The sequence below is a fragment of the Crotalus tigris genome, unplaced genomic scaffold (genome assembly GCF_016545835.1).
Source record: "Crotalus tigris isolate CLP2741 ecotype Arizona unplaced genomic scaffold, ASM1654583v1 scf7180000018682.9941245338:1185362, whole genome shotgun sequence".
NCBI classification, from domain to species: domain Eukaryota; kingdom Metazoa; phylum Chordata; class Lepidosauria; order Squamata; family Viperidae; genus Crotalus; species Crotalus tigris.
The window spans coordinates 98,561-114,263 of record NW_024097143.1 but is presented as its reverse complement, the minus strand read 5'-3'; the positions used below and the strand labels follow the sequence as shown (position 1 = coordinate 114,263).

At 39.3% G+C, this 15,703-nt stretch overlaps 1 protein-coding gene across 1 annotated transcript; it reads right to left on the bottom strand.

The window, feature by feature from the left end:
- Positions 1-1,870: 1,870 nt before the first annotated feature.
- Positions 1,871-15,465, bottom strand: LOC120313453 (vomeronasal type-2 receptor 26-like). Its single transcript, XM_039355374.1, has 5 exons — positions 15,208-15,465; positions 12,923-13,732; positions 6,398-6,625; positions 3,842-3,968; positions 1,871-2,998 (listed from the first exon to the last, which is right to left on the bottom strand). The coding sequence occupies exons 1-4, from the start codon at positions 15,367-15,369 to the stop codon at positions 3,909-3,911; spliced, it is 1,260 nt and encodes a 419-aa protein (XP_039211308.1). The 5' UTR covers positions 15,370-15,465; the 3' UTR covers positions 1,871-2,998; positions 3,842-3,908.
- Between the last annotated feature and the right edge of the window lie 238 nt (positions 15,466-15,703).

The window sequence follows — 15,703 nt, the reverse complement described above, 5'->3', positions numbered from 1 at the left end:
CTTTCAGATTTTCTGTTTAATTCAAAACACCATGAACTACGATTAGCACATAATATTTTTACATTAACAGTAAGAAGAGTCTGGATTATCTGCAAATAAGAGGGAAAGGAAATGAAAAAACTATTTTATGAGCAAATTATTAAGTCAAAGGTTATTGTTCAACAATAATATGAAATGAAAAATAACACATCACACAGCACAAACCTCAACATTATTGGCAACAGATTTTCCTCCCATCTAAAACTGATATTGAACAAGCCTCCTTGATAATACCCTCTCTAAATCAGTTTCAGAAATTATGCCATTTTGGTTTTAGTGATATGGCCTGATATGGCTGCTGTTCTACTGCTGTGAGCCTTTGAAAGTGAGTAAAAGGATGAAAAGAAGTTACATTTTGGACTATTAGAGCAGGTATGCTTTGATGAGAGCTGATGAACTGACTTTATTGCTAGCCAGGGTTGGCTGAGGAGTTTTTAGAGACAGCAGTCCCATTGATCCAACCTTTTATAAACATATTAAGATTTAGAGCCCTGGGAGACACTCAGATCCTAAGATGGTGACCTAACCTAAAAATTGGAGAGAGGAGGAGAGGAGAGAATATATCTGTGGATATGTATAGATTGAGTGGAATGGCTGAAGAGAAGTTCGAGATAAAACATAAGTGTGGTCCCAAAGTGGGAAACTTACTACCAAGTAGCGGGATTACTTTGGATTAGGGATTGGATAAACGTAGAAAATAAAAGGGTTTTAACAATTGAAGGGCATGATTTACAGGCTGGTTGGTATGCCTTTCTATGGGGAAAATATAAGAAGTCACACACATATTTTTACTGGCACCAGATAAGAGATGTGCTGATTTGGATGTGGGAAAAGGTTAAAAAGAAATATTATACAAAAATACCAAATTGGGCCTCACCGATGGAGGCAATGATCCACCCAAATACACTGGACAACAAAAAAATGACAAGATACAAAGAACTATTAGATAATCAAGGAAAGCTCAGATCAAGGGAGGAATTAAAAGAACAGGGAAAAATTATTGATTGGTGGCCATACTTACAGATACAATCAAAATATAGCAAAGATATGGAAGAATATGGAATAAGTCGGATACCACAGCAATTGGACAAAATATTGACAGGTAAGGAAGGAAAATTTTTAACAAAAACCTACAAACATTTATTAGAAGTAGAATTAGAAGAAGAAATAGTAAAAGGTCCAATGATAGCATGGGCAAGGAATATAGGTAGAAATATAGACTTAGAAGAATGGGAAAGAGTATGGAACATAAATTGCAAACTAACACTGTCAACTGCATATAAAGAAAACCAATATAAAATGTTCTATAGATGGCATTTAACACCGGCGAGATTGGCCAAGATATATAAAAAGATGAATCCGGACTGTTGGAAATGCAAAAACAAAGAGGGAACAGTCTATCAAATGTGGTGGCAATGCCCCAAAGCAAAGATTTATTGGGAGCAGATAAGGAGATGGATACAGGAAATAACAAAAGAATGAATCAAACTTAAACCTGAATTATTCTTATTAGGTATAATTAACCCAAATATGAAAAAACAACTTCAACACATCATTGTACATATAATAACAGCGGCACACATTGCATATGCACAATGCTGGAAAGGGGAAAAAATACCAACAAATGATATGATTATTTACAAGATACTAGAATGTGCTGAGATGTACAAACTTACTCTGGAAATCAAAGACAAAGAAGCTACAGAATTTTATGAAATATGGGACAAGTGTTACAATTGGTTAGAATTGAGGAATAAAAAAGTATGAGAAGTGATGTAAATAATTGTAAATAAATGTAAGGGATATAAGGCACAGTACTGTTAAGGAAAAAATGTATTTTGTATTTTGTTTTTGTAAAGTGAAAAAGGGAAAAGGGGAAAAATAAAATTAAAAAAAAAACAAAAAACATAAGTGTGCAGACTATTTGTTGGTTTCTGGTTCGGAAGGGAGAAATGTTACCACTTTAGTTATATTTATCAGTCATAGCTTAAATCATATAAGACAGAAAGAAAGAGCTCTTAGAATAATTAAAAAAAATAAAGCACCAACGTCAGAAGCCATCATGGTTTCTCATCATTAGATGCACTTTTCTGTTCATGTGAGGTCTCAAAATGATGATGTAGCATTTAGGCGCAAAGATGCAGCACAATAAGCCCAGGCTGGAAGCTAGAATAGAGAAGATCTGCACAGCCACCATGTATTTCCCTTTAGTGCTCGGTAGGTAGGGACAAAGGATACCCAACGCTGCAGAACACCAGCATGCTGAAGGTGATCCACTTTGCTTCATTGAAATTCCCTGGTAGTTTGCGGGATATAAAAGCCACCCAAAAGCAGATGGCAGCCAGAAAGCCCAGATACCCAAGGGCAGAGTAGAACATGGTGACTGAACCTTCATTACATTGCAGCAAGATCTATCCTGATTGGGAATGCAGATCAAAATCTGGGAAGGGAGGAGAGATTCCCAGCCACATCATGCAGATGCCCACCTGAACCCCAGAACCAGATAAGACAATGGAGTTGGACAGACTTTTCCCCAACCATTTCCTCATCCTGCTGCTTGGTTTTATAGCCAGAAATGCCACCACCACAGTGATAGTCTTAGCCAGCAAAGAAGAAATGGCAACTGAGAAAACAACACTGAAGGTGACTTGTCGAAGAAGACAGGTCACTTTCTTCGGGTGACCAATGAATAGAAGGGAAGTCAAGAAGGAAAGTATGAGAGAGACCAGGAGAATGTAAGTGAGGTCCTGATTATTGGCTTTCACAATGGGAGTTTCTTGGTATTTAATGAAGATGATCAGAACCAAGGCAGTAGTTAGAGACAAAAAAGAGGCAGTAAGTGCCAAAATGATTCCCAAGCTTTCTTGGTAGGACAGGGAAGTTAATGTTTTGGGGACACATTGATCTTGCTTCTTATTGGGATGCTGGTCATCCAGACACTTTTCACAGTGGGCTGCCTCTGAAAAACACAAAACAAAATTCCTATAAAACTGTGTTTGCCACACTGTCTACTGATTTCCTAAACTATTTGCTGTTTTTCCTTGAATAAAAATTGCTTTACTAATTACTGGTAATTCTCAGTCTCAGTCATGGTCATACACAGCCCCAGCACAGCCCCTGGATTCTGGGGCTTGAAAGATAAGCAAGATCAGGTTTGTGTGGACTTGTATAGGGCTCCTTTCTTACTTCTGAGCTTCCTTTCTTCCTTCCTTCCTTCCTTCCTTCCTTCCTTCCTTCCTTCCTTCCTTATTTAAAAATAAAATATTGAGCATATTTAATAACATATTTTGTGACACATAAACTGCTAATTTGTAGCAGTTTGTGTCTGTCAATTGTCCAGTTGGTATTTCCAGAAAAAGAAACTCCTGGGTTATTATTTTACCAAAAGTATAATATTTTATTGAAAATCTACATTGGCACAGAAGATGCAAAACCAGCTCTGATTTCTCACGCAAAACACAAGCATAGTTATTTCCTCATTTCCCTCTGATCAACCCACAGCCCGATACGTTCACCAATCATTTATGTTCATTTTGTTATGAGAAAATAGCCACACTCGGTGTCCTTGCAAACTTACAAAGACGCCTTGGTTGCCTAGATACCATCCCTCCCATCTTTACGTTCCATTCCACAATCTCTTTCCTTTTTCTCAAGCTATGAATAAAGGGGAAAATGTAAGTGAAAGGGTGAATCAGTGTCAACAGTGTCCTTCAGGACATGCAGCCTTTGACAGACTTGATAGAACTTGGGAGCTAAGCAGAATCTGACTTGGTATGGGCCTTCTTGCTATTGCACCACCTACCTTCCTGGGTAGAGATTGTTCCTTCCATACATGGAGAACAGTCATAGCAGCAGACTGGTGCTCCCTCTCACTTAAGTTTCTTGTATCCTGGGAGACAACTAGAAGTGCATCTAGAAAACGGCACTTTCTAAAAAAGAAAATCCAGGGTAATCTATTTTAAGAAGATTATCTCTGTACATGGAAATTAGTTACAGACTAGGTTCAGAAATAGGATCAAACCATTTTTTAACATTAATTTGTATAATATGATTCATAAATTGTGCAAATTCACAACCATTGCCTACTTTCATAAAATATTTTGAATGGAAAGTAACCAAATCTCAGGATGGCTTTGTGGGATGGATGAAGCCAGCCACTGAGATAAATTATGTTTCTGGGAGTCTTGTCTCCATTTTAACAAGAGGATATAATATGACCACAAGAGGTTGCCCTCCAGATGCTTGTAGTCATTAAGAATGTTTGAAGATCTTTCAAGTACTTTCAGGTTTTTAACTGAACGTGCTAAAGCAGAGGCCTCCAACCTTTTTGATTTGGCGGCCCGGAAAGGGAGGCAGGCACCACTATGTGCATGCGTGCAAATGGGCCATGTACGTGCACGTATAAAAATGAGCCCCATGCATGCACACACAAACGAGGCATGCATGAGTAAATGCACACATGCAAATGGCTGTGCGCTCATGCACACATGCATACAGGGCTTTGCAAGCATGAGTGCTCAAAAGGGGTGGCTAGCACTAGTGGTGGGATTCAAATATGTGAACAACCGGTTCTCTGTGTGGATGCCGCTTCCAGAAGTCCATTCTGGGCCTGGATGACAAAAAATTAGCTACCAGTTCTGCCAAAGTGGTGCGAACTGGCTGAGTCCCACCACTGGGCGGCACTAGGGCCAGTGGGACACTCTGGGGTGGGGCGGTGCTAGTGCTGGCAGGATGCTCAGGGTGGTGCTAGTGCTAGTGGGATGCTCAGGGTGGCTCTAGCAGTGGTGGGGCACTCGGGGTCAGGGCAGTGCTAGTGCTGTTCAGGGCAGCACTAGTGTCAGTGGGACACTCGAGGCGGAGTGGTACTAGCACCGGCAGTGTGCTCAGGGTAATGCTAGTGCAAGTGTGTGGGGGGGGTGAGTAACCATTTTTTAGGAAGTCACTTTCAGCCTTATTCTCTTTTTCAGAATAATCCCTAATAGTCCGTTTTTAGTAGGATCTGATTCCAGAATCCACTTGATATTCATGAGGAGATGATGGTTCCTCAGGCCAGGTCCTTTTAGTTTTGTTCCTCCTATTCTAAAAAGAGGTTCGATCTTCAAATCTCAAGTGCTTCAGCTTGAATGACCAATGGTAAGAAACTATCAGAATTGAAGTCCAGAGCAAAGGAAGTAGATGATTGCTTACTTCTATCTTAGTAATTTTGTAGGACAGCATGGAACATAACCTGTCCTTGATCCCTCTGTTTCTTCCAACATGAACCTCTATTTCAGGGGTGTCAAACTCACATCATGTGACGGGTCACAATGTATTGTAACTTTTTTTCCATTGCCAGCAATGGGGTGGGCGCAGTTTCACCACAATGCATCCGGCCCATGGGCCCGCATTTTGAAATCTTTGCTCTATTTCCTACTAGTAAAACCTCCAATTAGGCTCTAATTCTGAAAAGGCTGGAGTTACTTGCCAGAGAATTACTTTGTCCTCATTTGAAGTTTGTTGCTGGCTCACAAGCAGCCTTAAGCTAACTAACATGAATGAACCATAAAACTGTTGACATTCCCACATACACAATACATTTCTGAGAGGTCTAGGACAGCGGTTCTCAACCTGTGGGTCGTGACCCCATTTGGGGTCGAAGGACCATTTTATGGGGGTCATCAAACAATGCAGTCTGCCATTTTTTCCCCTTTTCCTTAGTGTGCTACTCCCTTTTATTCTATTAGCTTTTGAAAGCCAATAGAATAGACTCTCTTTAATAGAATCTAATTCTATTGGCTTTCAAAAGCCAATAGGAATTGTCCAGTCTGTCTCTGCCCTGCTGAGCCCACCAAAAGTCCCATTCTGCAAACGGTGCTGCAAGTTGTCTGCAGTGAAGGCGAGCTATCTGGAAGCTTCCACCCCTCCCTGCTGAGCAACTACTAAAAATGTAAGTAAAAGAGGGTCAGGAGTGGGAGGTGGGAGGCCGGCGGGTGCAGGGAGGGTTGCTGGTGTGCGTGGGGCCCGGCAGGTGCCTTATCTCCCTTGGGCTGGGCCAGCTGGTGGCCCAGCCGGTGGTTGCCCTGCGCCGTTGCTGCCCCTTGCCAGCTACGCTTCAGCCGGCGCAGGGGGTAGCACCACGCATGCGCGGTGCTCCCGGGCAGGGAAAGTCCTCGACTTATGACCGGTTGGGTAGTCCTCGACTTATGACCGGTTGGGGTCGTGGCATTAAAAAGGTTGAGAACCACTGGTCTAGGAGAACTTGGAGAGTCTTCTACAAAATGCCTTTTTTCCCTTCACCAGAGTGGCAGATCTGGTGAAGTCCAATTCTGGAGAGAGGTATGACAGTAATTTAATTATAAAAGCCACAAGTAGCAGCTACCTGTTTAAATGATGTTGGCCATATGATGGCACTCTCATTGATGGAGAACTTGATTTCTGAAGAAGCCACATTTTCTATCTTTCCAATTTTCACTGCGCTAGGAGACCCATTGTGAAGTATTGCCCAGTCTATGATATAAAAGTCAGCAACAGGAATTCCATTCTCATCCATATAAACATATTTTCCTGAAATATTATGAAGCTGGAAGTCTCTCAGAAAACGATGAAACTAGAAAAACACAAAAAATTACTCCTTTACATTCTGGCCTTCTCTCTTTTATGAAATTCCTAATTACAGGTCATAAACATGTTTGGACTCTAGCAATCATACTGTAAATATTCTTGTTGTGTAAGGTGACCATTTCACTATGGCTGCTTCCCCACCCATGGTCTCAGATGCCAACTTCTCCTTTCAGCAAAAGAACCATTGAATATTATTCTGACAATATTCTCCCTTCTTATTGTATTATTTTACTTTCTTTGATGGAAGTTAAAATTCACCACTCCTGCTTTCCCAACGTGAGCAAATGTTGCTATACCCTCGTCTTGCATCTTTTCCACATCATTTACCAGAAGGAAATATGATAGTATTTGAGTGCATATAAAGAAATGTTCAGCTTCAGCATTTTCCTTCTTGAAAATTCTGATTTGTACCATTTCATCTTTCATCCCTACACTTTACATAGATGTCTCTCTTTTTTATATATATTTATTTTTGAAGGAGTAAGAAAGAGCAGGAAAGGCCTTGGGGTTTGCTGCTGGAGAGGGCAAATGCAGAAGCAAAATGGTGGTGAGTGTCGGTCCATGAGCAACAGGCCTCAGCCAGTAAGGGACCAACTGTCCTAGTTATTTCCTGAAAACGCTGTAACACTTTGCTGTGGCAGAAATGAGAATCAATCCTCTGGTCTATAGGTGAGATATGGCCAATGTGGCATGAACAAGGGATAACAAGGTGCTTATTGTTTCATTGTACTGATTGTTTAATTATGAATTGGAGATAGAGCCTTTTTCTCTTTCAATACTACATTCCCTTTACATTTCAAACCAACAAAATTTGCCCAGTTTGGAATATTCATCAACAGTCTCTCCATCTTTTTCTCTTCTTCTAAGCCTTTGCATTTGGTAAAGACCAACAGTAGAAATTAGGCTCTCAACAATGGAAGCATTTAATAATAATAATAATAATAATCCCCCAGTGAGGCACTACCTTGACGTGGTTGTGGGGCTTGTGTACTCTGAGGAAGATGAGAGCTATGCCAGAGGTTCAACCATACTGGACAGGTCTCATCAGAGGAGTCAGACAAAGTGTGTCTCTCCCATAAAAAATATGGTGAGACGTAAATTTCAGAATGCCATACCGGCTCGGACGTCGCCCGGGTTAACAAGGTCCGCGCTAGATATTGAAGTTCCTGGATATCTGGTGAAAAATGGGTTACAGGACTCAGGACTGTTGGCTGAGCAACCAGGGCCAGCAGCTGCAGAACTACTGGAAGAAAAGGTGTTTACCCGTCGCAGATACACAGTGATGGAAAACAAAAAAATAATGATCTGTTACTACAGATCAAGTCCAACAAGACGAGGATATCTAAAACGAATACACCAGTTCTGGAAAGAACAACATCCAGAATCAGAAATAACAGAACAGAGACTAGCAGATCAACGCCGATTTATAATACGAAATAAAGTATTCACAGAAACAGAATTGGACGAACTGCAAAGGTTTACCCAGGGCAAAGAAATCAAAGCCTTACCAGAAGTAATTCAGAATGTAGAGGCAAACCAGGGGGAGTTGGCAGTGAAGGAATCCAGTAGAGATATACAACTGTTCTCATTTGGAAACCAGGCACCTCTTCCTCAGGAAGAACAAAACCCTCTAACTAAAGAAATAAAAGAATTGAAACAAAGAATAACTGAGCATCTAGAACAGCACAAAAACAACAGAATAAGGCTACCTGCATTGAAGCTTGTTCCAAAGAAACAGCTAGCACAAGCATTAAAAGATGCAAATACTGCAATAGCAAGTATAAGCACCAATTCACTGCAAGAAACAAACCAACTAATACAGCACAGCTGCAGTTATAACAGAATACCTGGGATGCAAAATCAACAAAGAAGAAAAACAAACAAACAGTGCACCAGAAAAATGGAAGGTTAGACTAGAAAATAAGATCAGAATACCTGGGATGTAAAATCAACAAAAAGAAAAACAAACAAACAGTGCACCACAAAAATGGAAGGTTAGACTAGAAAATAAGATCAGCAAGTTAAGATCACATGCAAGCAAGCTAGAACAGATGAAAGAAAAGAAGCTGAAGAACAAGAAGACCAAAGAATACCTAATCAAGAAATACCACTTAGAAACAAGGAAGATCAAGGAAGCACTGGAAATAATAAAGCAACAAATAACAGCTATAGCCAGGAAAATCAGTAGATATGAAGCTCGAATTGCAAACTATAGGCAGAACCTCCAATTTCAATCCAATCAGAAACGTTTCTACCAATCCATCAATGGAGAAACTGCAAGGAATCAGTCAGTACCTGACAAGGAAGAAACAGTGCAGTTCTGGAAGCAGATATGGGATAACCCAAAGAAATACAACAAGGATGCGGCTTGGTTAAAAGAGGTGGATGCAAATAAAACAGAAGTTGAAATGAAAGAACTAGTAATAACAACAAAAATGGTAGAAAAAAGAGCAAAGAAAATCAAAAATTGGTCAGCACCAGGTGAAGATGAACTGCATGGGTTTTGGTTGAAACATCTAACTGTTATACACCCACTCATTGCCAAACAGTTCAACAATATACTACAAGGAGGAGAAATTGAAAAGTGGCTAACAACTGGGAAAACCTACCTAATAATGAAAAATCCAGCAAAAGGGGCAACACCAGGTAACTACAGGCCAATTACCTGCTTACCAACAACTTTCAAATTACTAACTGGTGTGGTAGCTGATGCAGTACAACAGCATCTAGTTGAAAACAATCTCTTTCCACCTGAGCAGAAAGGAAACCGCCCCAATAGCAGAGGAACAAAAGATCAACTCCTAATAGACAAAATGATCTTGGAAAACTGCAAGAGAAGGAAGACCAACCTGAATGTGGCATGGATTGACTACAAAAAGGCATTTGACTCTCTGCCACATGATTGGATAATAAGTGCCTAGAAATAACAGGAGTCAGTAGAAACATCAGAAAATTTGTGCAAAGATCGATGGCACAATGGAAGACACAGTTGCAGATCAATGGTGAGAGGCTGGGAGAGGTTAATATCAAGAGAGGAATATTTCAAGGAGATTCATTATCACCATTACTATTTGTTATTGCACTGTTTCCTCTGTCAACAATACTGAATAACTCAGGACATGGTTATCAAACATCAAAAACATCTGCTAGACTATCCCACCTCCTTTACATGGATGATCTGAAGCTGTATGGAAAAACATCATCTGAAATAGAATCGCTGCTCAACACTGTCCGTATATATAGCCAAGATATTGTAATGGAGTTTGGCTTGGACAAATGTGCCACACTTACTATCAAACAAGGAAAAATAGTGAAAACTGAAGGAATCAAGATGCCCCACGAAAATAACATTAAGAGTCTGGATGAGGAAGAGTACTACAAATACTTGGGTATCCTTCAAGCTGACAACATCAAGCACACTGAAGTCAAGAAAAAGATTAGAGGTGAATACATCAAGAGAGTGAAGAAGATCTTAAAGTCCAAACTCAATGGAGGAAATACCATAAAGGCAATCAACACCTGGGCAATCCCAGTCATTAGGTACACAGCTGGAATAGTGGACTGGACTCAAGCAGAACTAAAAGCAATGGATAGGCAGACCAGAAAAATAATGACAATGAATCATGCCCTTCATCCACGCAGTGACATTGATAGACTTTATCTACTAAGGCAAATAGGTGGGCGTGGAATGCTACAAGTACATCAGATGGTTGAAGAAGAAAAAATGGCTTTGGAAGAATATCTGAAGAACAATGATGAAGATGCACTGAAATTAGTATATCAGGAAGGCTTACTAACTACTGGAGAGACCAAACTGGGCCTTCAAGAAAGACCAAATGAAGAACAGAATAGAGGCATGGGAAGACAAAGCACTACATGGCCATACATGAAAAAAATAGCTGGGAAAGCAGATAATAATAAAACCTGGCAATGGCTAAGAGCAGGAAAATTGAAGAAAGAGACCGAGGGACTAATTCTGGCTGCACAAGACCAAGCCTTAAGGACAAATGCATACAAAGTCAAAATTGAGAAGACAGCAACAGACAGTAAGTGCCGCCTATGCAAAGAAGCTGAAGAAACAGTGGACCACTTGGTAAGCTGTTGCAAGAAGATTGCACAAACTGATTACAAGCAGCGGCATGACAAAGTAGCAACAATGGTGCATTGGAAGATCTGCAAAAAATATCATTTGCCTGTAAGCAAAAACTGGTGGGATCATAAAATAGAGAAAGTCATAGAAAATGATAAAATTAAACTGCTCTGGGACTTCAGAATTCAAACAGACAAGCACCTGCAACATAACACCCCAGACTTAACAATTGTCGATAAGAAAGACAAAAAAGTCTGGATAGTGGATGTGGCAGTGCCTGGAGATAGCAGAATAGAAGAGAAAGAACTGGAGAAGATAACAAAATACAAAGACCTACAAATAGAAATAGAAAGACTGTGGCAAAAGCAAGCAAGGGTAGTACCAATAGTCATAGGCTCCTTGGGTGCAATCCCAAAACAACTGGAGCACCACTTGAACACCATTGGCATTGACAAATTCGCTATTAGTCAATTGCAAAAGGCGGCCTTACTAGGAACTGCTTCCATCCTGCGACGATATCTGTAATACCATCAAACATCCACATCTGCCTATCCCAGGTCCTGGGTAAGGACTCGATAGGTAGACAAAATGCCAAATCCAGTCTGAACATCTGGCTGACTGTGCGATGATCGATAATAATAATAATAATAATAAAGTTGGAAGGGACCTTGGAGGTCATCTAGTCCAACCCCCTGCTCAGGCAGGAAACCCTACACCATTTCGGACAAATGGCTGTCCAGTCTCTTCTTAAAAACTTCCAGTGTTGGAGCATTTACTGCTTCTGGAGGCAGGCTGTTCCACTGATTAATTGTTCTCACTGTCAGGAAGTTTCTCCTTAGTTCTAGGTTGCTTCTCTCCTTGATTAGTTTCCACCCGTTGCTTCTTGTCCTGCCTTCAGGTGCTTTGGAAAATAGCTTAATTCCCTCTTCTTTATGGCAGCCCCTGAGATATTGGAATACTGCTATCATGTCCCCCCTTGTCCTTCTCTTCGTTAAACTAGACATACCCAATTCTAGCAACCGTTCCTTATATGTTTTAGCCTCCAGTCCCCTAATCATCTTTGTTGCTCTTCTCTGTACATCCAAATTTAGTCAGTGTTGGGAAAATATGGAAATATAAAGATATTCTAAAGTCTGAATGGAATTTAAAATCTAAACAAGAGATGGAAAATCAGAATATTGGTCTATCATGGTGGGCATATTTACAAATATAAGTGAGATATGACAAAGATGTTAAACTGTATGGATTTTATAAAGAGCAGACTTTGTTCGATCAGGTATTATTAACCTCTGATGAGAAACTAATTAAGAAAATGTATAACTTTTTATTGAATTTGAAAATGGAAAAGGAACAAGTAAAAGAAACAATGATAATATGGGCAAAGAATTTTGTATACAATATAGACTTAGAGAAATGGCAAAACTTATGGGAAAGAACTTATAAATTGACAATGTCAACCTTTTATAAAGAAAACTTATATAAAATGTTTTATAGATGGCACTTGCCACCAGCAAGACTAGCAAAAATGTTTAAAAATGTGTCAGATAGATGTTGGAAATGTAATCACAAGTCAGGTATGTATTATCATGTATGGTGGACATGTGTTAAAGCAGAGAGATACTGGACAAAAATACATACTTGGCTAGAAAAGATGTTGGGCAAACATGAACTTTTTTTTATTAAGTATAATGCCAGAAAAGCTTGACAAACAAAGTATATACTTGATTTTACATGTGATAACAATGGCAAGAATCATATTCACACAATATTGGAAAAATGAAGAAACACCACCAGAGGAAAAAATAATTTAAAAAATACTAGATTGTGCAGAAATGGACAGACTTACTCTGAGGTTGAAAGGAAAAAAGAAACAAAATATTCTCAAATTTGGGACTTATTTTATTAATGGCTGGAGAAAAGAATAAGGGATTAGGAATTCAATTTGCATTAGTGAATGATATACTCAGACAACACGTTTGTTGAATAAGTACTTGTGAATTGTATTTTAAAAAATCAATAAAAACTTAAAAAAACAACAGTAGAAATTGTGGAAATGATATTAGAAATGCTCCATTCTGCATCTGTCCCTGGCATCTCAAACAATAGAATAATAGATAATAAAACAATAGATAATAGAACAAACAACACAATTGAAGAAAGGCGATTGTTGGAACCTCAAAAGAGAAGTCTTACCTGCCATGGCTGTAATCTATGGAATAAAAGATGGTTTCTAAGCCTCATTCTCCTCCTATTCAGTTGCAAAGAATAGGCAGAAGTTAGGGCCCGGGATAAAGCCTGGAGAGCATTGTAAATACCGAAGGCATCTTCAGAGAGGATTCTGAACATCGTTTCACGATGTGCAAATTTCCACCTCTCCTTTTCTGTGTATCTTATCCAAACCTTTTTAGATAATACAGGTCTTGAATAGAAGGGCAAAAATGTTGTCTTCACAAGCTTATCAATATTAAATGTATCCACCTTAAAATGATGATATGGTGCACTTTTTCGGGCCACAGTTGAAAAGGATAACAAAAGATGTTTATGATAGAGATTAACATGTTGATAAAATAATCTGATCCCTATGTCTGTTAAAGCAGTGACAATCCACACTTTTTCCCCAAATCCTTTTGAATGATATTCAAATTTTGGAATGACTGATGCTAGGAATAGTGAGGCTTGTAAGTCCAAATGACATACAAAAACTTTTACTTCACTGTGAGCATAATGAAGAAATTTCCCAATTTTTCTCTCTTTATCTTGCAAGGGGATGTTTTGTGAAAAAGCAATGCAAATCTCCTTTTTTATAGCTGCAAGCACAAAAGAATTTCTAAACTTTTCCCCATCTTCATGGTCTGGAGCAAAGAGGCCAATCCATGTCCACTGGAAATGCAGAAGCAATTTGACAGTTGCCAAATGAGGAGGCTCTTGCTTTGGGATCATCCAATAGGAGAAAGGAAACGGATGTTTCTGCTCAGCAATCTGGTTGATAATCCCATAGTTGATCTAGGATGAAATGGAGAAAATGGGTGATTGTCTTCTTCTTAGAGACAAATAGCAGTGCAAAAATCTAAAGGCCTTTCCGCTTTGGAGGGAAATTCTTTTTCTCTGCCCTTGAGTTTCAAGCATGAATTGGGCTCTCTCTGTCTTGTATGACTTTTCTGTGTTGACAGTCAGACCTGATTTCCCTCCAAGGGAAAGGAGAAATATTTGATTTTTAACCCATGGACAACCATGACCTGGATGACTGAGAATCTCCATAGACATTTGATTTTTAACACACCTTGAGTTTACCCTTGTCTATATGGGAACAACAGGCAACATAATATAACAACTTCTATTCAATCAGGTGTGGTTTTTTTTCTGGATTCTGCCAAGACAAAAACATTGGAACTTCCCCCTTCCCCCAAAATTGTCACCTGGCATGTTTGAACCATCTTTATTTGCAAATGGGGAAATAATTTCTTAAAGAGCCAGTTTGGTCTAGTGGTGAAGGATAGAAAATATGGAATTGTGAGTTCTTATCCATCCTTAGGGTTGAAAGCCAGTTGGGTGGGTGACTTTGGGTCAGTCACTTTGGGCCAGTCAGCCCAATCCACCTTAACATTGGTTTGTTTGGGAAAATGGCAGGATGAAGGAGTATTAGGTATGTTCGCCATCTTGAGTTATCTATACATATTCAGATTTTTAAAACATCTAAAATAGAATAAAAAGTAGCATTTTCCCCACTTTTCCTCCAGTGCACTCCTGGAGGCTTCCTTTGGATGTAGATGAATTAAGGGGGATAATAATTTTTGCCATCCTTTGTCTTGGGGGAAACTCAGGTGACTGCAATGACTTGAAGATAAAGAAAAGAGGCAGTGGGGGCAATTTCATGAAGAGGAAGAATTGTCAACAAGAATGCAAATCTCATTTCAAGGCATGGTTGAGAGATCCTCAGCTCAGACATGAATAAAAGCATCTAATCTGAATGGATATCAATGGCAAAAAAGGGGAAACTATGAAACAAGTCTAATTTAAAAAAATGATATGCACAGATGCCAGATTAAAAAAAGAAGTATTTAGATACGTAATAGAAATATACTATTTCAGGGTGCTTTTCAATTCTGCCATCTGGCTTCATTTGTATGTTGTTGTGCACCATATAAGGTAGTCCTTGATTTATGACCATTTGTTTAATGACTGTTCTAAGTTACAGTGGTATTGGAAAAAAAAAGCCTTATGACTAATCCTCACACTTAAAATTATTGTAATGTCCCTATGGTCAATGATCGAAATTCAGGTAAATACAACTGGCTTGTGTTTACATTAGTTACACAATCCTGGGGTCACATGTTCACAATTTATGACCTTCCCAGGAGGCTTCCAACGAGCACATTCAATGGGGAAAGTGGATTTACTTAATGACAATGTAATTCACTTAACCAATCAAGGTGATTCACTTAACAATTGTGGCAATTGTCTTCCTCATCTGTTCATACCTGAGGGATTTTGTAGATGCCCAACATGGTTGAAATACAGGTAAAAAGCTCAGAATCAATGCCTTCAACCACAGCCAGCAGTTTTTTAGATCTTCCACAGCTGTAGTTTGGGACATTTTCTTGCCCTGTGGAAAGTGAATCTATCATGGCTTCATAAGTCATTCTAGCACTGAAGAAGTTCTCATAGATGCTGTAGCCCAAAGTGATGTTGGGCAAAATCCTTGGACTTTTGTTGATCAGATGAATGGCAAAGATGAAGGGTAGGATGTGCCAGAAACTCCGAAGATGACTGCAAGTTAAGAGATATTAACAGGTCTAGGAAGAAAACATATTAGATTTTTGATGCAACTTTCAGCACTCGGTGGAGTTTTTTTTTTATGTTTAATGTTAGTTGTGAGGGTCCTTGATGCTCTCTGAGCTTGCAGATATTTCATTACCCAAATTAGATAACATCATCAGTGATAGTAGACTAGAAAAACTCAGATATGTTGCAACA